Genomic DNA, 24,653 nt, shown 5'->3' on the forward strand with positions numbered 1-24,653 from the left:
AGCCCTGAGGCGCACCTGGTTTTTCCTGTAGTCCTGCTGAGAGTGCCTCAAGACCCTGTAGCACAGTCTGCAGATGTGCCTGAAGGGGGCGTGCCGCTGGTCCGCCAGCTCCTCCAGTCGCAACATGGGTCCGTCCCCACTGTCGGTGAAGGGTGCCTGTAGCAGCTTGAAGATCTACACACCACACATACAAGAAACACCTGCTGATAAGCCAGTTACCAGTCGCCAGTAAGGCGAGGGCAGCACAGCAACAGCACCTATTTTATTCCCCAGTCTTGCAACTGCCATGAATTACTTGGCTCACCACTACAACCCTTAAAGCCACAGTTGGGAAACAAGTCAAGAAATTCTCCAGTGACGCCAGATTCTAAATCTGACAGCTCTGCTTGGGGAAACCTGGTTGCAGTGGACTAATGACAAAACCCAGATCACAGCAACTTCCGGACTACAAGGATCGACGTGCGCTGCATGCAAGCCCTTTTAAAATGGCCAAGCCACCATGAATCACAAGGACATCCCACTGAGACAGGCAGGCTTACCTGTTTCAGGATGTTTTGCTCTCTCATTAGCTTCTGCCGTTCCCTGTTTGGCTTGTTGACCATTATTTCAAGCACGTCCTGGCCGTTATTCGGAATGTCCACAACAAAGAAGACCAAGTCCTCCAGCAGCTTTGTTACAAACCTGTTTGTAATGATATGTAGCAGTGAGACAGAGTTTTGTCGCACTCTATTAGAGTGATGTGACGTGCGATGAATGTTGGTTTCGATTGCAAGATAAAACATTATTACCAGTTTGTGTTTTTGCCTGACGGGCAAACTGTATGTGTAAACAAGAAAGAGAAGGAGACAACTATCTTGGCCAGTTCAAATCTTCCCATTAACAGAAAAGGGCTGGCAGACAGAAGAGGCATCAATATTCTCACTAGCAAATCGAACTAAAAAGAAATCACTCATCTTCACTTTGTAAATACAACACCAAAAACAAAATCACGAAGCAATATTTTTCTCCTCTGATTTTACATTAGAATAAGACAGCCGATTAAAAGGCTTGTTTGGTTCACAGTCTGATTTCTGACAAATGCTCATTTCCTTCAGCTGACATGCTGTGTCATCAGGTGTTTGGATACACAGCTACATTTTTTTTTTTTTAAATATGCAAGAAAAAACAAATTTGTGATGTTTAAAAGCTTCTACTTAGTGGGTTCTGCTTCAGTTGGGTTTTACAATTTTGAAAACGTGCTTACTTACAATTAAAGTCAAGAAGCTCCCAAAAATAACAATTAGAACTTCAATATAGTAAAGGACAATGATAAAATTTGAATAGCCACAAAGTAAATATTCCTTTACATTTGGTTACCTTTATATCTTGTACAGCTGTTTTTTTTTTTTAAATGTTGCAATCCCTGAGGACTTTTCTCATCAGAATGTGACTGAAAAACCACAGAAGGTCTCCATGGATTCCGGATAGAAGCACTCACAGTGTTTATGGGAAATATTGTTCATGACGTAACCATAGAAACCCTCAGAAAAATGCATCTGGAGCAAGGCGCTGAATAACAGCACTGAGACATAAGTAAGAGGATTCACTTTAAATCATTAACAGTCCTAACGGCTAGAAAGAACTGATGAAAACGACATTAATCCCACTGGGAGGGGAATCTGGCTAAGGCAATGCTCTCCTTCTCTGTTGTTCCCAATGCACAAATGTGAAATTCCTCTGTTTGTACAGCTTTTAGGTTCTGGAAACAAACTCTTCTCATAATAAACTGCCTTTTTTCAACAAGGTTGCTGAATCAATATGCCTCTATGTGGGAGTCTTACCTCCTTTCATTCTGGGTTATTGTTCCTTTCTCCAGTTTGCCAGCTATAGAAGCCAACACTTTACTGGCATCATTGGCAAAGTCCAAATCTCGCACTTCAGCTGGGGACACTGGGACAATTGCAAAAGCTTCTTTGTCTTCTTTCAGTGGAGATGTGCCAATCTTAATTGAAAAAAATTACATGTTTTTAGGCATAGACAAAAGGGGAACACATGCAAATCTTAATTCTACATCTCTTAATAACACAGTGTTTTCAAATAAATTCTAAATTACTGACTTTAACATACTGTATACTGCTAAGTTCAAACACACCAGTGAAGTCTAAAAATCTTGCCTATCAAGATTAAAATTTGGCTTGGCTGTCATATGAAGTTCATTTCTAACATTTGATGTGGGTTGTGATTTTATTAAATTGCATCAAGTAGACACGAGTAAGTAGGCCTCAGATAATTAAATTGAGAGCCACAAAAAGTGATGTTGGTGAGGAAACCAGCCCACTTACTCTAAGCATAACGGGCTTCTCTTCATCCTTGTCTATGGGGTTGTTGGTACTGTGAACCCATGTGTTAGTGCAGAGATGTCTCAGCCTTACGTAGGAGTTCCTTAGAAAAGATTAATTTAATGTTAGAGAAAATCATTTCTTGCAGCTGGCCCACAAAAGCCTGCAGAAAATGTTATCTTTACCTGAAACAGTTGACTAAGTATGACTTACAATAGCTGGACTAAGAAAACAGGAAAAGCTCGCTATTCATTTATTGATTAAACAGTCATCTCTGCACAATTTTAATTCATTAGAAAAACACTAGGAATGTACATGTCTGGAGCCTTAAAATGAAACAACACATGTTGTGAAAATATTCCCCTTTTACCTCAACTTAAATAAACCATAGCTATCTTTTAAAAGTAAAATATACATTTTACTTTTAAACTTCATTCCATACCATAGATACAAAAGGCATCCAATTTATACATAATCTATCCTTAACTCAGTGTTTAGCAAAAGTAATGATCCAAATCAAGTTGAAAACAGACTTTCGGGACAAGACAAAATTCTAAACTTCCACAGAGCAATCTTAGCCCTTTCACAGCTAGAACACCAGAGCAAGTCTTGTGTTGTATAAAATTCAACATATTGCAAAGGAATTGGAGAAAGGAGCCTTTCAGTGACAGTTTGTAAGAGAGGAAGCATTTCCTTTCTGAATTAGTCTTTTACTAAAACCAGCCGAATAGTTAAGGCAGGGTCTAATGTCTCGCAGATTATTCGGTTTACCCAAAATAAAATACTGTACTTAAATTAATCATCTTAAATTATAAAAAAAATTCAATTTACTTCTTGCGTAGCAGTCAGATCCAAAAGGCAAAGTAACAAAGGCCATGTGTTCCTTAACACAATGAGTGAAATATTTTTTTGAGGCAAATCTGAAATTAATTTCACACATGGACAACTAAGACATTCAGTGAGCATCAAGCCAAATCATGTGAGAAGCTGGAGAGCCATCAATTACAAATATGAAAGCATCAGTTGAAGTGAATCCAAAGTGTAATAAGATCCCGTTACCCCAAAAGCAAACTTTGTCTCTATTGAGCACAAAACCTTGTAAAACAATACAGAGCCAGTTGATAATAACTCAGAACTATGAAGCCATAAGAATGAAATCTTCCAGAAAGTGTCACAGCAGTCTGACAACTGTAGACATTAACTGTGATGCATTTTTGAACTGCATCCTATTATTCCTGGAAAACAAATGCCTTAATAAAAATCAAATTTTTCTGGATTTATGAGACCGAAAAATAATCTCAAATGTGAAACATCTCACGACAAAAGTGAGAAGGGCTCACTTTCTGAAGATTACACCAAGCCGTCTATAAGCGTCGCTTGAAATTAATAAAATAGTTACCTTCGAAAACATGGTTGCTCAATGTCTAGAACATTTCAAACATAAAGCTTCAACCATATCTGTAGTATTTACCATTTCCTAGAGTTCAAAAGAATACTGAAGTGTTTCTACAGCTGTTCTTTATGTTTAAAAGTAAAAATTTAATTTGAAGATGCTGTATTTTGCATACTGCCTCATCACAACTATTGGTTCAAAGGCATCGAAGACTTAACGTGCTGTGAAGAAAGTCACAGACCTTAACATTTTAAGTTATGTACAGTAACATGAAAGGCGTAATGGTATAAATTAAAGATATGTTTAAAATGTGGGGAAACATTCTTAATTTTATAGGTTGGAAAGTCAAGATCCTTTTATGTTAAAATTGGGCGTTTATCATTTAACTGAATATTCCATTATTAATTTTAATATTTTTTTATAATTTTAAGTTCCTTATTTTATTGGAAATTAAAAGTTCAGTACAGTCTGATGTGCATGATGACCCAAAATTAGGATTCAGTTATAGAAAAGGGACACTAATATTGGATATCCGTGCTCCGATAAAAATGAATGAAAATAAAGCTTTTCAAAACATGAATTGCAGATATTGTGCTAGAAGCCCACCATTCAAAACTTACATGTAAAATAAACAGAAGACAACTTTCCAACTTTATGTACTGTATTGCACATCTCCCGTGTTCTACTTAAAACAACTTTGAAATTAAAAAATGGAAAAGAAAACAACAAATCACTAAGACACCTGCAGCAGTTCAAGGTAGACTGCTAGAGTTTAATTAAACAATGACATTAAACCCTGCAGTTATCCAAATGTTGCCAGAGACCAGTGTAAACACTGTGCTTGGCCTACCCACAGCCTTTTGGTGAAACAGTTCTGCAACCGAGATGATGCAGGTGTTTGGCACAATTAGGTAATACATTCTTAATAGTTTATTTAATTATGTTATTTCATAATTGCAGGCTAAGATAAAAATTGATCAAAAATGGTTTGGAAGGTAGTCCAGATTCTCATATAACGGAAAATGTGTGGATATGACATAGTAGACATAGTAGAATATAAAAATAGTGTTCTTGCAATTGTGATAGTTGCAATCCTCAATCTATCCCTTTACTTTAATAGGTGTCTGCTTTTGCAGTACATACAAATAAGACCTAAAGAAAATGTAAGATGGCAATTAGGTCAGTTAAGCTAATTAACTTAATTTAGTAAGCCAAAACAATGACTTCTCTTGAACAACAGAAACTGCTACAACCAGGTTTCATAAATCTGTGAAACAGATCTGCAGTTTTACCAAAGTTTTACCCTCCTCTTAGATGCAGAGTTACTGTAGATCGTTGAATGCCAACAGCAACAAGCAACTACTGTACTTGACAATAGTTCCTTTAGGATTTCCAGGAGAGTTGTCTTGGAAATGATGCAGTACATCAAGCTGAAACAGGAAGTTACTTAAAATCGCACATGAATGCTCCTCACTGGCTCTCAATCAATCAATGGGTATCTGTAGCAACCCATACTCCTTGTTGGCTATATTAAAACAAGCAGTAAAGCCCAAGTTGCAACTAGTCCATATAAACCTGTTTCTACTGTCAGCACGTAGTATGTCAGAATTTCTCATTTCTAGGCAGAATTCATGTTAGAATTGACTGCATGTTATTTCTATATTTTTCTGTTAAATTAAGCACTAATTTGCCACCATCTGCTACACTCTTTAGGAAAAGCCCATTGTATTGGGGAGAAATGACACAGCTAAACAAAATTAAATCATAACAGCTGGTTATCCTCTTTATATGCATAACATGTGAAGGTCAAATTGTTCATTGTCCCCCATAAAGAATAATTGATTATTACCAAAATTTCATACAAATCTGGGGAAGGAATGGCTCCCATTAGCTTTAATGTTAAATTCTGAGGTTATGTCTACTTGTTAGTCTGTGCTACCACTTTGAGACCTGAGATCATGAATCAATGGCATCCATCTGTTTAGGGGATACTGCAGCACAGAATGGTTTTTGCAACACCTCATTCTTTAGCTCTGTACACATATTGAACACATGGTAGCATATCATAACTAGTTGAAAACAGCATAGTTTTAGTGCTATGTTGCAAATACAGAAGCTTTGCTAAATTGGAAGAGTAGACATAGACATATAAATATTAAAATATATAGATCACATAATGGCTTGGTGTGGAACTGAAAATCACTGAAGGCAGTGTCGGCATCTCTTATCGTGGAGATGAACAAATGTTAATATTAATAAAGTAACAAGAACAAAGATTGCCATGAGTCAGCCCATTGACTGTGGGCTGTCATTATGGTCTACTTGCAATTATAATGACTGGAAAAAATACCAAGACATCCTGCCCACCTCTTATCAAGGACAAAATTCCCAGAGCTGTCTAAAAGCAGATGGTGGTCATGTGACCAAGAAAGAAATCGCGAGAGAAGGAAGATTTTCATGATCTCACTAATAAACTCTAACAGGACCAGGATTTAAATAAGCATGTTGTATGTCAGATTATACATTACCCGATTATACATGCCTAACCTCTGGCATTTCTCAACACTGACATCAGTCTCTGAAATAGGGTTCACAGCTAATTAGTTTGTCCAAATAAGGAAAATGAGGTGTGGATTAAAGATCAACTGCTATGTTTTTCACTCGACTTTTCACCTTCACTATGCATTTAATTAAGCTCTTAATCCTTCCATCAGGGTGATCACATAATGAAGGGTTTCTTTATGCCACACAGCACATTACTCTGTCGGATTCAGTTTTGTCTGTGAATTAAAATAGCCATGTCCTGCAAATGGCTAGTTCAGAAAAAGGAGGAAAATAAGATATCTTGAGCCAGCAACAGCAAAAAAAAAAGTTATAGGAAATAAACATGAAGCTAAGGTAATTTTGTCTGTTCATGTGGGTGATATATTGCACAACATCTGCCTTCTGTTTTTAGAAGAATGATATGATAAGATTTACAAGGCACATTACAACATCTTCAGGATCAACAAATCTATTGTGCCTTAACTACAGGCTGTCTGGTTGTCATGGTGTCCTACTTTAAACAGTAAATGGGTCTTTTCTGCAGCAGAATCCATCCGGCTTTCTATCGCTATGAGCCACGCTTCCAAACTACAGGATCAGGAATCACTTCATCCCCAAGTCATTTTTTTATATGTGGGGCCGCAGCTCTTAACATGGTCCTCTTGTTTACAGTAGGTTCTGGAGCTGAACATTATGAAAATGCCGAGGTAAAACTCTTTCAGAAATGACGTAATGTACTGATAACATAACTAATAAAAGAGATGCTTATTTGGAGTCCTTCAGATACATTTAAAAAATGCAAAAATTACCAGTAAGTTTTATTTTTTTGGTGCCTATAGGCCTAAATATTTTACATTCGGTCCTCATTTTTTTTTTGTTTAAAAGGGATGTACAATAAATATTTAGCAAAACCCAAATCCAGATCAAACACACAGATAGAATACTCTAGCAGAATTCAATAATACATTTTTAAGAACCAAAAAACATTGATCTTGAACTATATAAAAATCTTTAGCTGGTTGTAACATACACATGCTCTGCAGGAAAGTCATGCAAGAAAATTTAATCAGTAAATCTTGTAGGCTGGAGCAGGAAAATAACTCCAAGCAGAGACCCCCTGAGAGTGAAATCTATTCAAATACTCAGCTCAGTTGAATCAACAGGGGGGTTTGGTTGCAATATGTTTTCAACACCATGTAACATCAGCACACTACTAAATTGGCAAACAGTTTTTCATGGACAGAGCACATTCCAAAAAGCATTAAAAAACTGTTGACAATGAAAAAGAAACATGAGATGTAACTGTAGTATGTTCTCTGTTTAAAAAAAACATGTACGAAGAACACACAGAATATGTGGTATAATATTAAGGGTGACATTATGTGGATCCATATTGGATCAACAGAAGACATACCCCTGACAACACGTTGTGCTAAACCTAACCAATTTCATATGAGCTGTGATGCATTTAGGTAGGTAGCTGTGTCAGCATATGTAGGAACAAGTAAAAGGTTTATTCCATGCAAGAGAAGAAAGGAAACGCAATGTTTCGGCTGTGGAACCTTCTTTGGGAGAAGAAGAATGTGGAGCCTTCTTCGGGAGAAGTCTCCACAGCCGAAACACATTTCCTTTTTTTCTCTGGAATAAACCGTTAACTTCTTCCCAGTCAAAACTTCATTTCTTTAATAAATGCATTTTTTTTCTAAACATTTTTCGGACTATTAGCATGCGTTGTTCCTTGAATTGCACAGAAAGCGAATAGTTTCTTCAAACCAAACAAAGCCTTATAACTTGACTAATTACCTGGGCACCAGCGAGTCACCCCCTCTCAGTGTGGTAGGGTCCAGCTCAAAGATGGAGGAGATGTCATTTCCGTCAGGCACAGACACCAAAGTGTACATCACCTTCTCCTGGGCAGTACGCAGTCGCGCTCTCAGGGCCTCCTGCTCGGAATCCACCTAAGGAGACAAGAATGATTACAAGTGAGAGGAGGCCATTTGGACCATACAGTCTGTATGACAGGAAAGACAGATATCTGATCCAAGGATCTCATCGAGTAATTTCTTGAAAGAAGCCAGGGTATCAGCTTAAACAACTTGGCTGGGTAGCCTGCTCCACATTCCCACAATCCTTCAGGTGAAGACCTGTGGGACAAGCTAGCTAGCCTTGATTCCAAGGACACAGATCAGCCTACTGCTCTCCCTATATGCGACGGAAAAAAAAATGATTCATTCACTGAATTTCTTGTAACTTCTTTAAAAAGACATTTTCACATTTGGATTTAAAGATTTTGCTGTGTATGTATGCTCTTGTAGTGGCATGAACTTCTTATCCAGGTGGCACTGTACAGGGGAATTTGGAGTATCTGGTTAAATAAAAAAACTGACTGATCTTGTTTATAGACTCGTCCATTTGTTTCCTTCATGTGGACACCCATTAAAAGGACAACTATGGCGATTTTCGAAAACATTAACAATATGCAGGGACGTTAAAAAAAGCATATCAAAAGAACCCATCTATTTTTATTTTCTGTGACAAAAGATGCTTGTACAAATGCTACAGGAATGCTAAATTTGAACTTCAAGAACAACCATTTGATGATGTCTGGTAGAACATGAAATGTCTGCAAATATTTAATTTGACAGAGCTAAGGGACTGAAAGACATCTTTTCACTCACTAAATTGAAAATGCGCAAGTAAAGCCCCACTAATTTATCATGCGTTTTCATCACTGACTTATTTAGTTATGCTCCTCCTATTTAATTAAAGGACAAATTAAAACAAAAGACAATTGTGCAAAGTCCTGAAAATGAAAAGGCAGGATACAGGAAAAAGTCAGCAGCACAATCTGGACTTCAGGTTTTGATGCTAAACTGTCACTGTGTAGCTCACAATGACAGAAATGTTACATTTTTCCTTACATCATGTTAGGAACGTTTATAGGCTTTGTTTATGGTGTTCAGAGAGGAGTGAGCCTCTTAAAGCAACCAGTCACAAATTTGTGATCATACCAAGTTTTGTGCTAAAAAAAAATGATAATTTATTTGTGAGTAAATGTGTCAAAATTATGACAAATCTTCCTCTGTCAATAAACCCCCATCTTCAATGAAACTATTGAACATTTAACCCAAGCATAAAATATAGTGGGAGTGGATACTATCACCTAATCTATGTGAATAATGTCGAGATGTAAAGGTTGTAAAAAAAAATGATCTATAAAAATTAAGTGTTGTGATTCAGATTTTAGGATTACTTTAAAAATACGTTTTAGGAGGTAATTTGGTAAAATTGGAAAACAAAAGGGTCTCTCATCTGTCTTAAGCACAGTGGAGCCTGAATAGATTCAAAGCTCAGCATAAGATGCTCCATTAGTGTGGCAAAACTGGGCCAATCAGGACTCTAATTTTTCTCCTCTTAATTTGTTCTTCTCTTCAGAAAAGCCAAGCCTAAGGTTAAGATGGTGTGTTAAATGGAAAGCCCTACAGCTGAGGGAGCTGTTTGGAAGGTACACCAGGTTAAAACACATAAACATAAATATGGATCGTGTGCCATCTGTAGGCAAAAACTCATATTACAGTGCTGGTGCTATGATATAAATTACTATTTTCCATCACACTGGGTGACACCTAGTGGTGTAAAAACATAATATTCCAAGCGACAGATTGCAATGGAGACTTAAGCCATGCCACAGAGCATAAAATTCCTGAGGTCTGTTCTGTAGGTCACACTACCCTGCTCACAACCAAGCTGGTCTATTTAAAAACTGTACTAAACCTTCCACTCACATTCATAAATTGCAGGGGAGAGTTCAAAGTAAAAGTACTTCATAAAAAACTGACATTGGTATGATTCTCTTATGATTAAAATCGTTAGTTTTTAAGATGTCAACCCATATTTTGAAGACACTCAATGTGATATCTTGTTTTATATTTCCTGTTGAAGCTTCAAAAATGAATTCAACTTGTTGCTTATTTTACATTTTCCTGTCATAGCTAACTTACGGGGTCACTAAAGGATTTGATTTGTGAGAGCGTGTTTTCTAAAAAGAAAACTAAACACTTTATAGTGTTCACTGCTATAACCACAATCTGAAAGTACCATGTACTGCATTTCCAGTCAGATGCACTGTATTTCAATACACTATTGCTGGTATGTTACTCTATAAAACCCGTCATGCATTTTTTTTTTTGCAGTGTGCACTCTATTAATACACAGAACAATGTCATGTCAATTGGTACTTTTTAGAAAGGGTGAGCTATACAAGTTTAATGAGACACTACAACAGACAAGGGGAACTGGAAGGAGGAATTGCTATACTGGAGGCTGTTATTACCATGACAGATGGAGAGCAAATTGGTAATGGCAAGTGTTTGCTAATTGAACAAGGGGATTACAAAAAAACGCATAGATTTATCATTGCCGTCACTAAAAATTGTATCTATGACCTTCAAGGCCAGCCACCCCCCAAAAAAGTACCACTGCAGGCCGCTGTTTATACTACCAACAGACAGGTAGCATAACATCAGGGCTCAACAGATGCAATTTTACTTTAAATTGTTGACCGCTACTCACAGAGGATCGGGATTCTTGGCATTCTTCTTCGTAATCTGGGTTTACCTGTGAAAATAATACCTTAAGGTAAAAAACAATATAAACGATATCGCATGGATCTGTCCACTTGTAGAAGACAGACTAAGACAACAGCTAAACTGTGACAGGAATAAAAAAAATTGGCTTGGAACTGGAGTTTGAGAGACTGCTTCCTTGCTTTCTTATAGAATAATCACCTAGAAAACATGAACTAACGCAGAAAACAAAGTTGACTGCAAACAGAACAATAAATGAGATCTACTCGGAATACAGAAACATTTTCAGGGAATCCAGCGTTATGAACTAAAGGGCAATGTGACAGGATCAGGCACTGTGTCGTACCTCCATTACATGATGCAACAGGCAGCACCAACTAGAGTGAACTATAAGTGGCCTGTCGCACAGAAAATTGAGTTGTATCTCTTACCTCTGCTGCCAGGTAGTGGCCAGTGGCTAGGTGCTTAAATCTGAACAGACTGTTCCAGTAACCAGCACCACCTCTACAAGGGTCATGCTGGACAACCTTTTAAAAGAAAATAATTGAAAATAAATTAGAAAACTCATAGCTGCTACAAAAAAAAAACGAAAAGCCTGTCAGAAAGAGATGCTCCCCTCCAAACCACACCTTCCTTTCCAAGTGAAAAGAGCAAGCTAACAATAATGCCAACAACATCCTCCCATTGAAATGTACCAGAATATCCCCCAAAGAATTAGTGCGGTGCTTTGCACAATTCAGTGTTGATCAGTTTTTTTTATGCGTTGAGATCCCTACGCATGTTTTTAAGTTTTATTTTACGATACGAAAAAGCCAGCTCTTCAGCAGTTGCTCACCTCCACCTCCCATAGAGCTTTCGAGCTGGTTGCTGAGGTAGCTGATTGGCGTCCTGTGGTCCTGAGGAACACGTACTGCTTCTTACGATGTTCGTCGCAGGTCAGAAACTTTTCCTGCTCTGCGTGGAACAGCCGCACTACATCTCCCTGAGACAAGTGGGGAAAAGTGAACTGATTACCACAGATTACTTGAAACTTTACAGGAACAAGGCTTAAAAAGCACACAATTCAGGATATAACTAAAAGAAAATATTCAGGTGCAAAGCCCAAAAGGGCACTAGAAATTAGCAACAAGTTTCAGTAATCACGCAAAGAATCAGCTACCTGGTGGCAAAAAGAAGCTGGTCATGATCTGTCCAAGTGTAAAAGAGGCAAAAATGTACCAGCCATATATATATATATATTTGTGTCTAAATATTTATATACTGTATATAATGAAATCCTGTACAGGCATGTGGTTTCTGATATGGATTCATTCCAGGTTCATCTGATATAAGATGAAGTGTAAAGAAAACCCAGGGTAAGTGCGTGAAAGACTTTGAAGTAGTCTACTGTAGGCTCATAAGAGCTACTGTAGTGTGGTCAGGGGTTTATTAAAATTAGAACTGAAACCAGCCACCAAGTTCAAAACACAAAAACCTCTCACCCCTTTTAAAATAACCTCTTTGTTGTCACTCCACTTCATGAACAGAACTATCTTCCAGCTAGTATTACAGTTCACAGAGTTCACCTGAAAAAGTAAAGAGAAAGGATAAAAGTGATATAGCAAATTAAAGAATGTTCACCAAAGTGGAGCTGAACTTCAAAATGAAAAAAAAAAACACTCATTAATATCGGTCTATCACTTAACAACACAGTTGTGTTTTTAAAATCGAAAGCTTAGAAATCTGGTGGTTATGGTACAACATGCCCCTATGGATTTTTTCATTTTTAACAATGTTATGAAGTTAATTTTTCACCTGGCTTGTAGGCATTTGTTATCTTTAATAGTCCTCCATAGTTCATGTTAAACAAGACAATAGCATTTTGCGCGTGTTTTTAAAAAAATCTTTTAATGTTTCAAGTAATTTAATCAGTATTGTGGAAAGCTAGTCAAATAAAATTAAAGCAATTTATGTTCACTGATTCACTGATATTGTGGCTCACCTGATGCCAATGGTTATGCTACAGAGTACTTTTCCGTCCAACAGTGATGTTTGCGCAATAATAAATAAATCCTCTTCATTTCATGCCTTGGGTAGTATAAACAAGGCTTCAAAGGTTTCATTTTTTAACAAAATACCAGAACAATGAATACCTAGATGAAACAAAAGCTTTCTAAAGCCCTTCATAAACATGATGCAATATGTTTCAAAAGTTTAGTTTTGTTTCCTAGTGAAAATGAAGTCCACACTCCAAGGCAAACCTAAAAAAGGCCATTTTCCTAGTACAAAGTGGGAAACTTGGGAAAACTATAGACATACCTGTTGATCTAGGATAAACCACTACACTTTTACAACATTTATTTTACATTACCATTCATTCTTTTCTTTTTTCATTCATACCTTGTCTGCTTATTCATAAAAAGTTCAGAAGGGGGGGTGGGGGTGGGGCTCTTGCAAATTTCCTCTACACAGCTAAATGTTGCATGTAACAAATTTATCTTCAACTTGCAAAGGAATGCAGGAGCTTGCTGGTTCAGGTGCATCCTTGACTGGGATAAGAAATTAACAACAGGCAGCCCACTGAAGCTAAGCAGATGTGAGCCTGGTCAGTACCTGGATGTGAGACCTCCTGGGAAAAGAATTAATGTTGCTGCCGGAAGTGGTGTTATTGGGGCCAGTAGGTGGCGTTCACCCGGTGGTCTGTGTGGGTCCCAATACCTCAGTATGGCGACGGAGACACTACATTGTAAAAAGGCGTTGCCCTTCAGATGAGACGTACAACTGAGGTCCTGACTTTCAGTAGTCACTAAAAATCTCATGGCCTTTCTCAAAAAGAGTAGGGGTGTTATTCCTGTGTTTTGGCCAAACTACCCATTCGCCTTTACCAATCATGGCCTCCTAATAATCCCCATCTATGAATTGGCTTCATCACTCTGTTCTCTTCCCCACTGATAGCTGATGTGTGGTGAGTGTTCTGGCACACTATGGCTGCCGTTGCATCATCCAGGTGGACACTGCACATTGGTGGTGGTGGAGGGGAGTCCCCATTACCTGTAATGCGCTTTGAGCGGAATGTCCAGAAAAGCGCTATAATTGCTTGCATTTATATTATTATTAATAAAACATATAAATAGGACACCTCTACCCACCTCATTGCACCCTGGGTTGTCTACCAGTTGGTGACTGCTGGCGTGCAGGGGCTGTCCAGCATTCACAGGGTTCAAGACCACCTTGTCTCCTATCACCACCTGCACAGACAAAAGCAATCATCTTCACCCTCTCCGCTGCACTGCAGAACAGAACACCCACAGCCGGCAGAGACTTACTTGAAAGCCACGATTTCATTGGAAAGTTGTACAACCATGTCATCTAACAGGCAGATTAGAAACTTGTGCTTTTTATTATAAGAAATAAATTGAGGCTTACAGCAAAAAAAAACTCCCACATGCAATAATATGTACTACAAATAAAAGCAACATGAACTTGGCTGAATGAATACTCCCAAGTTCTGAAACAAACCAGCTCCAAAGACATTATACTTCCAAGGAAAAAGACGTTTGTTTTCTTTAGCGTTATTGTTTACTACAGCAGTCAAATCCCTTACCCACTGGTATTTATGAGGCGTAACAAAATTAATGTCTGAATAGATGTTAAGCATTCAGGAAAATGACTGGAGTTTTTTTTAAATGCATCTAAAAGAATCAACACCAGGGGTCAGAGTTCCAAAACGGAAAAAAGATAAATAAAATATTCCAGTCAAACAGAGGATGCCAGAATGAATTACTCCTGTAGACTCCATTCTCATTACGGAACACAACATACAAAGAAAAATCAGTCCAATTAGACAAATTCAAGATGACACACCAACGCTTCTATAGTATAGTATAAAAAGAGTTCTATAGTATAAAAAGAGATGGTAGAATAATGTGCCACAAGGTTTTGGAAGGTCTGATGTATTCCAGAATCGAGATTCCCATTGGCCACCTCGGTTTGTCCCCGTTTAACATGTCAGTGGGACAAACCAAGACCCTGCATTAAGGTCAATCTGATCCATCAGCAAACCTTCAATTCATGTGCTGAATTATGGAACGTCACATAAAACATGTGAATCAAAAATGTATCCAATAAATGTATTCTAGAATATGGTGTGAGCAGAACTCCATTTTCCATTTTCTGGAGCTGGAGCCTGACCTGGCAAGAAACGGGCACCAGGCCATCACTGGATGGACACGGACACATACAAACATACCTATGGCCAATTTTCCCAGAAGCCAGTTAACGTACAAGTCGTTGCACTATGGGAGGAAACCAGAGCGCTTGGAGGGAACCTAAGCGAACACTGGGAGAACATACAAACTCCATGCAGACGGCACCAAAGGTGGGAAATTAAACCCTGCACTGCGAGGCAACAACGCTAACCACTGCGCCACCATGCTGCCCCAGAACAGGAATGAAGATATTGAAATCCAGTTTATTCAAATTACCTGAGGGGTTCCGTGGTGAGGAAATGGCTATAAATCTGTCCCTCAAAAGATCTTTTCAGCCATTTCCAATGTATGTTTAGAACCCCAGCATTAACGTAACTTACGCTGTCCCCAATTGAGCGCAGTTTGTAGAAGGGCTGGATGTAGAACCAGGAACCCTCATTCCCCGCAGCGTCTAGGGTCACTCTCATGGCATTCTTCTCCAGCAGGGCAGGCAGACGCTTGTTCACGGTCAGGTACTTATTGCTTTTCAGGTGTAACAGCTGAAACACAAGGATGCGGAACATGACCTTTAAAACCTATAAAAGCTACAGCTAACACAACATATAGGGCTAAACACAAGGGCTTATTGTGCAACTTCAGTCTGAAAAGGTTTAGACTTATCAAAAATAAATATAACTTAAGGGTCGTCTATGGATCCGGACTTTACAAGCAGCGTCAAGGTGACCGAGTGCCACTGGGACAGGGAGTATTTCAGCCGGCTAGGGCTCCCTGAGTTTTCAGAGTCTAGGGTGCCAGTGAGTTTGCAATGACATCAGCGAGACAAGCTGCTCTGCCAGTAAGGCACTGTGGAAATCCAGGAAAGCCAAGAAAAGTCAACTCCAACAGGAGGGAATGTTAGAGGTTTGAGGCCACAGGTCCTCCATCTTCCCATGCATTACAGAGGATGTGGCTATAAAGCAGAGTGGACACACATTTGGAGATTTCAAATTCAAGGCATAAGAAACAGAACAGAACTCTAAGCTCCATATTCACAGTAACTACATTTAATGTGAAGGACATAAAGTCGAGGCCTTCATCCTGATATTCATCTCCGTTTTGGACTATAGATGCCATACATGTTCAAAAAAGAAAGCAGTTATTAAGTCATATAAGGCACTTTCAACTTTCTGAATATTCAGGCTAACCAAATGCATCTGGAAAAGCATTTCAAAGCTCCTGTCACTACAAAACAATACATGTATTCAAAATCATTGTACCAGATGACTCCGCTGATTCAAACATGATGCATACAACAATTATGTATATAAAAAAAACCTTGCTGCATATTCCACATAGCATCTTTTTCAAAGTAAAATGCACTTCTTTTATCCGTTGTGTAGAAAAACCTGACCACTGGCGTTCTGTGTCTATTAACTTGAATATTTGCTTTATTAGAAAATATGAGCACAATATAAATGCACAAACAAGAAACAAAAGTACATTTTGTGCCTCTATTTGCATTTTTAGTGTCAGCTGTATTTTTTTTTTCAACTTCATAACAGGGACAGAGGAAAGATAAGAAAGTGTAATAGCAATGCTACAGAACACAAACACAAGGACGACTTCACTGAAAATGGTGAAGTGACTGTGTTAACACAGTTTCAGATGAGCTATTTCAGGCCATCTACTTCCCCTATCTAAGTTCTGGTGATAGGTCCCAAGGCCAGGGGAAATCCTTTGAGTACAAGCACTAGCTGCTCTTGCGACGCACATGCTTTGACAAGTCAGTGATCAGGAAGATCGATACTTTTCTCTCTGTTGTAGCTATGGTGGGGCTCAGTAAGGACAAAATGTCCATCACTTTAAGGACTGCTGAACAGAATAGAGCTGTATTAAGGAAAAAACAGACATACAATAAATGATGATTTTAACATGCACTGGTATCTATGTATGGACACCCCTTTTCCAACAAAAGGTAATGGTGTACTTATTAAATAAAAAAAGAGGTGATTTACACTTCCCTGTATTTTTCTCATAAAAAAAAGATTTACCAAGGTGCACATGGATACAGAAACAAACCACAACATATTAGATGGTATTAATGAAAGTTCGTAGGCTTCATTTCTTGATGTTTCAATATATTGGGTTTTTTATTCCGATATTTAACCAGATGTGTCAGTTGAGAACCAATTCTTATTGACAATGAGTTAGGAGAACCATTTATACAGCTGCACAGAGGAAAGGGCTGTACTGGAGCAATCTGACTGAAATACCTTGGCTCAAGGGCTCGTTTATCTAGGATTTAAACTCATTTCTCTCTGAGTCTTAACTACTACTCCACACTGCCACCTTTATTTGCTTTGTTACCTCTTCAGCGTTACAAAATAATTAACAGGTTAAAGGCTTAATCTTTATAAAAAGGTTAAAGGTTAACTTCCAAATTGCCAGTTGACTACAGAATACACACGTGTGTAGTAAAAATAAGTCAGGAAGGCTAATATTGTTCTTACCTGAATGACATTTCCGTACTGTATAACTGTTCCCAGCAGCTTTCTGTTTTCAGACTCATTTTGCTTCTTTTCTAAATCAGCAGCGTGCTACAGCAGGAAGAAAACAGCGAAGTATTAAAATACATATTCCACTAGTGTGTTCAAAAGGATTTTCACCTCAAAAGAACAACTTGCAGATTTACCATACTTGGGCAAATCATCGTATGTTGTTATTTTTTAAATGCGTTCTGAAAAATACTGTATCAGTGTGCTGGTTATGGATTTTTTGGTCAATGGACGTTGAGACAAGTGTCATGAATCTGTGCTCACTGGTTCCTGTTACCTAACTGTTTTCCTCTCTTTTATTATCCTTTACCAAGCAAGCTTGAATGAAACTCTAGAAGAATGGCAGGGAACAGAAGAAGCAGACAGCTGGAATGGCAACAGCCTCATCAATGCTGCTGAGGAAAGCACAGCTCTTGCTGGTACATCTTGATCCGACTCTGCCTGGTCTGTGCCAGGGGCACTGCGTGTTCTTGGCTAACTCTTCTGTGTCACAAAGGAGCTAATGTGACTAGATTTAAACCTGTTGCCAGTGGGATGTCACAAGGTACAGCAGAGACCCTAAGTCATTTAGGGTTTTTTAAATGCGCTGTAAAAAAAAGGTACAAAGTGTTTAAATATTTGAACACTGTCCCTTAACCACCTGTAGGCTGTGCCGATCATAGTTCGAGCTTGAACGGGAATGTCAGTAACAGCCCATAATCATAAATTATAAAGGTCCACAAAATCAAATTTTCTATGAACATTGTGAAATGCTTCTTTTGCTCCAAAGAAACTCAGAACTACGTTTTTAGGTGTGTAAACTGTGTATTTAATTTAAAATTTGTTCAAAATACAGCTTAGTTGTTGGTTTCTAATTCAGCTTGAAATGTGTTCTGAATCTGCATGCCGGGAAGAGACAGAACAAAATGCATAATACTGGAATTATAATAATCCTGGGACCAATCATATCCTGCATTCCTCCTGTGATGGGATTGCTGGCCAGGCTTACAGCATTTCAGCTGTGCCCTGAATAGTCTTATTCACAATGAAAATTGTGAAAATTGTGAAAGACTCTCCTTATTTACTGTAGATGAAGTCACTGGCTTAAGCCCTCTGCCAGTGGAAATGTAACTCAAGGTCTCTGGCATACTATGCGATGAAAAGCATTACATTCTCAATGCAATGAAGGAAAAAAACTCACATGTAATTTATTCAAAAGCACTGCATCTGTTGTGCTGTTTCCTCCAGGTTTTGCAGCTTTCCAAAACTGCTTCTGTGCAGAATATCTGTTCATAGGACATAGTTTGAAGAGGCAGTCTGAAGGAACAGCAAAGAGAGGAAGTTCACTGTGATAACATTCATCAAACAACATGATATGATCTGTAATGGTATAAACATTTTGAGGTGACAACCTTTATGCTTGAACTGTTCAAATGTATATTTGGAATACCGTGTCGTTAAAAAAAAAACCTCAAATTTTCTTAACCCCTTTCAAAAATAAGCAAAAGCTGTCTGAAATAACTAGATAATCTCATATAGCATCAGCACTCTGCTAGTGAGAACACAACACACAGGTACTGTTGTGACAATCACTACAGAAAATATTTAAAAGAGGACAAAAGGTTTTCCCAGATCCAGAAAATTATATATAATTATTCTTCCCCAAGAGGCCGCAAAATAGAATGTCAACCAATATTTCCTTAAACTGCAACCAAAACATTGGCCAACTGTGACAAAATGTTTAAATGTATTATTAATTGTGGGCTTAAAAGATGGAATCAGATGAATAACCACATCTAATTTAAAATTAATATAATGGCAGCTATGTAATAACCTATATAGTATATTTGATTCAGTAGAAAACCTGTTAATATTTTTGCTTAAACAGAGCAGAAATCAATCCAGGAATCTCCTCAATACAAGTGTTGCTGTTGATACCTACTTTTTAAAAGAAGGGAATTTTACCCAACCATTAGTTATAAACCATTTACCTATTTATTAGTAGAGAATGTCTTATTTGTAAGAATATCTGTTTCCACAGAAAGAATGTTGGATGCATGCCTGTTCCACATGCCAAAATAATATCTGCACAAAATTATTGGTCTTAAACCGTGACTGGTCATCATTTTATTTGTTCTTCTGGCATTTTATTCTGGTATCAAACTGGGATAAATTGCCTGTGAATACAGTGTCCAACACAGTGTCACCCTTGTATAAAGCAAAGGAAATAATATGACTTTACAAAGTCATTTTTCAACAACTTCCTGTATAATAAAAGAAAACCAAACACCACTTCTCAATTCTACTGCACCTAATCTGACTGCAATTGTGGGACTGTGGCACCCAGCCAAAATCCCCGAGAGGAAGCAAGCATTTAAACGTCAAGCCAAAGCCCTCTGGAAACTCTTTCATTTAAATAGCTTAAGCAGGCTATTAATACATAACAGGGATCTGCCGATTTATCCCCAACACACTTGCACATCTCTCTACCCTGATGCTGAGCCCTCAATCCTTCTGGCCAAGCCTGAGTGGAGGACGCTGTGCAGAGCAGTATCGCAGAGAGACTGGACACGTGGGCGGTGGCGACAAAGGTTCCCAGCCATTTCTCAGGCACGCAACAGGACACTAACCGCGACGGACCTGACAGGAAGCACCAGATTCTGAGAACTTTCAATCGGATACCACTGCTCCTATCACAATGCCACAAGGTATCTAATCCAGAAACAGATTAGCCTCTATATACTGAACATCTGTATAGAGAGACAGCATGAGAGCTCAAAAAAACAATTAAGACATTTGTTCCAAAAGGGACTCATGCAATCATGTTCAGAAGCTATAAAGTTAAATGTGTACAAAAGGTGGCGCACCATGGCCTAATTAGAAACAGGAAGCACAAATGATCTTGACCATGAAAATACTGAAGTAACACTTTTGCAAGCTGTAAGGCACAGGACAGCATCACACAGCATCCCATTTGGTTTTTCATAGCAACTTCCATGCACAATTAGCCTATTGTATCAGAAAGAATCCACGTACAACTGACGGATACAAACATACAACTTGGATTGCTTACTGTATGTATGCACACTTAAGAAATTGTTAACAAGGAGCTTTTTTTAAATAAAGTGCTGGCAGGACAATCAATAAGAGAGGCTTAATTGCCATGTGATCCACTATACAAAACAGAAAGCAAACTCTAAATATGCATATTAAAAGTATTTACAACCTGCTGCTGGCTTTAGAAAGCCATGGTTGTGGTGTATTTATACAATAGGTATTGGTGGCCTATTGGGGGAACACCACCTTAGCTTCTGATGTTTGCATCCAGTTCTAATGCACCATTGAACAGAAATGGTGTTAGATTAGGGAGCTGTATTGAAAATGTCGGTTATTTTCATACTGACAATGAGAAGCAGCCTAAGGGGAACTTTCCCTTATTTGCATGAAGAGTCAGTTAGATGAGCATGAACCTCTACTACTTTTAGAAACTAGGAACCTCCAGCTGCAAGGGATGCTCACCACTTTTTGAACGATACAAAAGAAAGTTGTTTCGCTTCAATAAAGAACAGACCAGCGTATCACTGGTATAGTAATATACATACTGTAATATTCAACACAGATTTGTAAAAAAATTCCGAAGCCAAAGTCTGACTGCTTTTAAACTAACCGGTAAGAAAGGTGTATTTATCTTTACAGTTCATCTGAAACAAAGGGCCCAACCATTTTTTTTTTTAATTTTGAGAATGCAATTACTTTAAAACTACATTTACCTTTAAATGAAAGGAAGAACTTGAAAGAAGATTATGCTGAAGTTTTAAACGAATGAAGAAACCTTGTTTTACAAATGGGAGGTGGGTTTAAGTTGTTCCTTCAGTTAGACAAACTTAATTAATGATGTTCCAAATAACAGATAGTCTAGGTTATAAAAAGGACATTCAAAATCTATTTAAGATGTACAAGTATGGCATGCCACTCACTCTTTCACTTTCTGTTCAGAAGAATTCAGGAGGTTGTACCAGATATATCAAGGCCTAATCTGGCTGTAACATTCCATTTACATTTGAAAATATGGTGACAAGAACCAATTTACTAATATGCATGTTTAGCTTATGATGTCGGGTCAAGTATTCTCATTTATCCACCAGTACATCACTAACTCAAAGTTATTTCCCCAAGGTAAAGGTAGCAGTGCAGACACTTTAATTTTGCAGGGAGAGAGATGTAAACATGCCATATATAGCTCTGTCTGCTTTATTTCCTTTTTTTCTTCATGTTCTGCCAGCATATGCTACCTAAAAGAAAAGTCTAGTTCAATATGCCTTTTGGGATGCAAATCTTCATGTGTCCAAAACATTTATTCTACAGTAAATAGCTTTGAGGTATAATGTAACATGAGTGAAAGAAAATAAAATTAGATGACTGAGTCTGGTCACAGGCAGCATGGTGGCATAAAGGTTGGTATTGCTGCCTTGCAGCACTGGAGCCCAGGCTTGCTATCTGTGTGGGGTTTGTATGTTCTCCCCATGTTTGCTTTTGCTTCACTCTTTGCTCTTGGTGCTCCAGTTTCCAACCACAGTCCAAAAACATATTTAAATGGCTTCCGGGACAATTGGCCCTGGTGTAAGTGTGTGCGTGTTTGTGCCTGTGTATGTGTGTCCCCTGTAATGGACTGGTGTCCCATCCAGGATCGATCTACACTGCCATGTGCCCATTCCTTACCAGAATAGTCTCTGGCTTCCCTGTGAGCCAGAACTGGAAGAAGGGGTTAGACTCTTACACCCAAAGGTGAATGGCATTTCTGACATCAAGCCCCAGACTTCTTCACAAAACCCAGCAGCAAGTGGTTTGAGACCAGACTTGTGATGAGGGCTGCCTCATGGTGAGAGCTGTACTGCAGTGCTCATGAATTTTCTGATTTCCACATTACCCAAAACCCAAAGAACACCGTCTTAAATGTCCTCAAATGGCTGATAGATTTGTAACAATATTAATCTTTTTTTTTATATATCTGTCAGACATGGTTACGATTTGCTTTGGCAATTCATATCCATGTGGAGGTAAATGGAACTATGAAATCATTCATGCATTTAAATCCCAACTTTTTTTCAAAGAACCGAACAGGTCTTCTTAATACTGGACAGCAATTCAACATATTCCAACATTTGGTCTAATGAAAGCAGATCTGCTGAGGAAGATCTGACAAAAAGCCTTCTTTAGAGGTTTAAAACTGCACCAAAAATCATTTCCTTGGTCTCCCCTTTCCCTAGAAAGATCAGATCATCCTCTCCAGAAAAAAAAAAGTGAAAAAAAATTGTCCGTCCTTCCCCATTCCAGCTGCAGCAGTGTTACCAAATAAGGGCAGTGAGAGTGGAAATCGGGTACAAACCCACCCAGCCTGCGTCCTTTCTAGCTCAGTTAGTCTGTTAATCAGAAACTCTGAAACACAGATTTACATGATTTAACCTCAAATGGGAAAGCAGAGCCTGAACAGGGAGCTAAACGGAAACTGTAGGGAGAGAGGGAGGAGCATCAGCCAAGATGTCCAAAACATTCTTCTTTTTTTTGCCCGTGTTGGAAGTCACTTTTGTTTCACTGAACTGAAGCAGGCAAGCTGCATAACAGAACTTGTATCCTGACAGAATTGGCACCAAAGCAAAACAGCTCTATACAGTAATAAGAGCATGATAAAGGAAACGGCAGTAGAGCTGCTATTGCCATCCAGGCAATTCTGATTTAAATCCAACAAAAAAAACAGATGAGAAAATGGCACTGTCACCTTACCCACTACTGGGCAGATCATTTGTAAGTCTCAGTCTTGCCTGGGAGAGTGCCAGTTCTTTTTTTTTTTGAGGGGGGGCAAAGGGGCAGGTTACATATGTAAAAAGGGAAACCAGAAATTCTAAAAAATTGCAGAATTCTCTTAAGCACTCAACACACATGATAACACTTGAACCGATAATAGCACTATAGGGTAACTGTAAAAAAAAAAAAGCTCACAAAGTTCTGTATGAAACCCATTTCTAGACATGATCATTGCAAGGAAAATAAAGTACTACATACTGCATGCCAAATCAGCTCTCCTAGCAAATTCCGTGCACTCTCAACAGTCAGCATTCTGAATCACCCACATGTGCAGCAAGCTAAATTTGAATGACCTATAGTAGAGGATTAAGCTGAAAACCAGAAATCTTCTAGCCCTTCAGGACTGGAATTGTGTGCCCCTGATCTATAGTAATTAAAATGCAACTAAATCCAACACTGTTGTCTTTTTCCTTTTTTATTTTTAAATCTTGGAAAGCAGTTAATAAACCCCAACTAACACATTAAACAAGGAGCTGAAATTAGTTTGTTTCCCATTCTTCTTACATGACATATACACTAAACAATAGGTGAAGCTCCATGGGAGGAGATCACACCGTCATCAAATTTCTGCTTAAATTGCTTGCTGCACTTGCAAAAATGATGAATAGGAGGTAAATGTTCAGTACAAGGAAGAAGTAAGTCCTGCAGCTACCCTCAATAAGGCAGTCATAGAAAAACAGCTGCTGATACACTAAACTTCTACAGTATCGCCAGTACTGCAGTTCAAAGTGATAATACAGTACTGTATGTAAAAGCCTTTTGCGATCATGTACTGAAATTTAATCTCTGTGACCTCGACTTCAAAACATGACATTAGCTTCTGGAAATTACACCCGTAATCAGGCTATTTCTCTCAAATACCTGTTTGCAAAGCAAGAACTGGCTTTATGCCATGAACTACTTTATGCACAAAATCCATTGCTGAAGCCTTTTAAAGTCATTTTCAGATTATTTTTTGTTGCCTAAATAACAGGGTCTGTGGATTTGTCGTTTCGAGAGAGGACAATGGTCTTAATTCCTCTTTGCCAAATAGCATAGATGTCAAGGATCAAAACATTACTGTATTAGCTGAAGTGCTGTACATTTTTTTTCTATGCTAAGCAATCCACTCAAATATGAGCTGAACATTTTCAAAAAGCTGAAAGCACCACAAAGCACTCCAACACACCACATAAGGGGTGAAACTTTGTTTGCAAATAAAGGCTAGAATCTGACTTTTTCCAAATGATTTTTGCAAACACTGCAGTGTT

General features: G+C 38.3%; 1 protein-coding gene across 14 annotated transcripts in view; it reads right to left on the reverse strand.

Annotated features, from left to right (window-relative positions):
- The window catches only part of itpr1b (inositol 1,4,5-trisphosphate receptor, type 1b), a 137,091-nt gene that overhangs the window by 93,845 nt on the left and 18,593 nt on the right, over positions 1-24,653 (reverse strand). For all 14 annotated transcript variants that reach the window (XM_015347347.2, XM_015347346.2, XM_015347349.2 and 11 more), the window contains exons 4-16: positions 18,743-18,858; positions 17,518-17,604; positions 15,409-15,567; positions 13,970-14,068; positions 12,323-12,406; positions 11,677-11,823; positions 11,273-11,368; positions 10,828-10,872; positions 8,059-8,213; positions 2,322-2,421; positions 1,821-1,981; positions 540-681; positions 16-174 (exon numbers count right to left, since the gene is read on the reverse strand). In XM_015347347.2, the coding sequence (XP_015202833.2) occupies positions 16-174; positions 540-681; positions 1,821-1,981; positions 2,322-2,421; positions 8,059-8,213; positions 10,828-10,872; positions 11,273-11,368; positions 11,677-11,823; positions 12,323-12,406; positions 13,970-14,068; positions 15,409-15,567; positions 17,518-17,604; positions 18,743-18,858 (1,550 nt within the window). The remainder of the gene's footprint in view (positions 1-15; positions 175-539; positions 682-1,820; positions 1,982-2,321; positions 2,422-8,058; positions 8,214-10,827; positions 10,873-11,272; positions 11,369-11,676; positions 11,824-12,322; positions 12,407-13,969; positions 14,069-15,408; positions 15,568-17,517; positions 17,605-18,742; positions 18,859-24,653) is intronic.

Source organism: Lepisosteus oculatus, chromosome 4 (genome assembly GCF_040954835.1).
Source record: "Lepisosteus oculatus isolate fLepOcu1 chromosome 4, fLepOcu1.hap2, whole genome shotgun sequence".
NCBI lineage: Eukaryota > Metazoa > Chordata > Actinopteri > Semionotiformes > Lepisosteidae > Lepisosteus > Lepisosteus oculatus.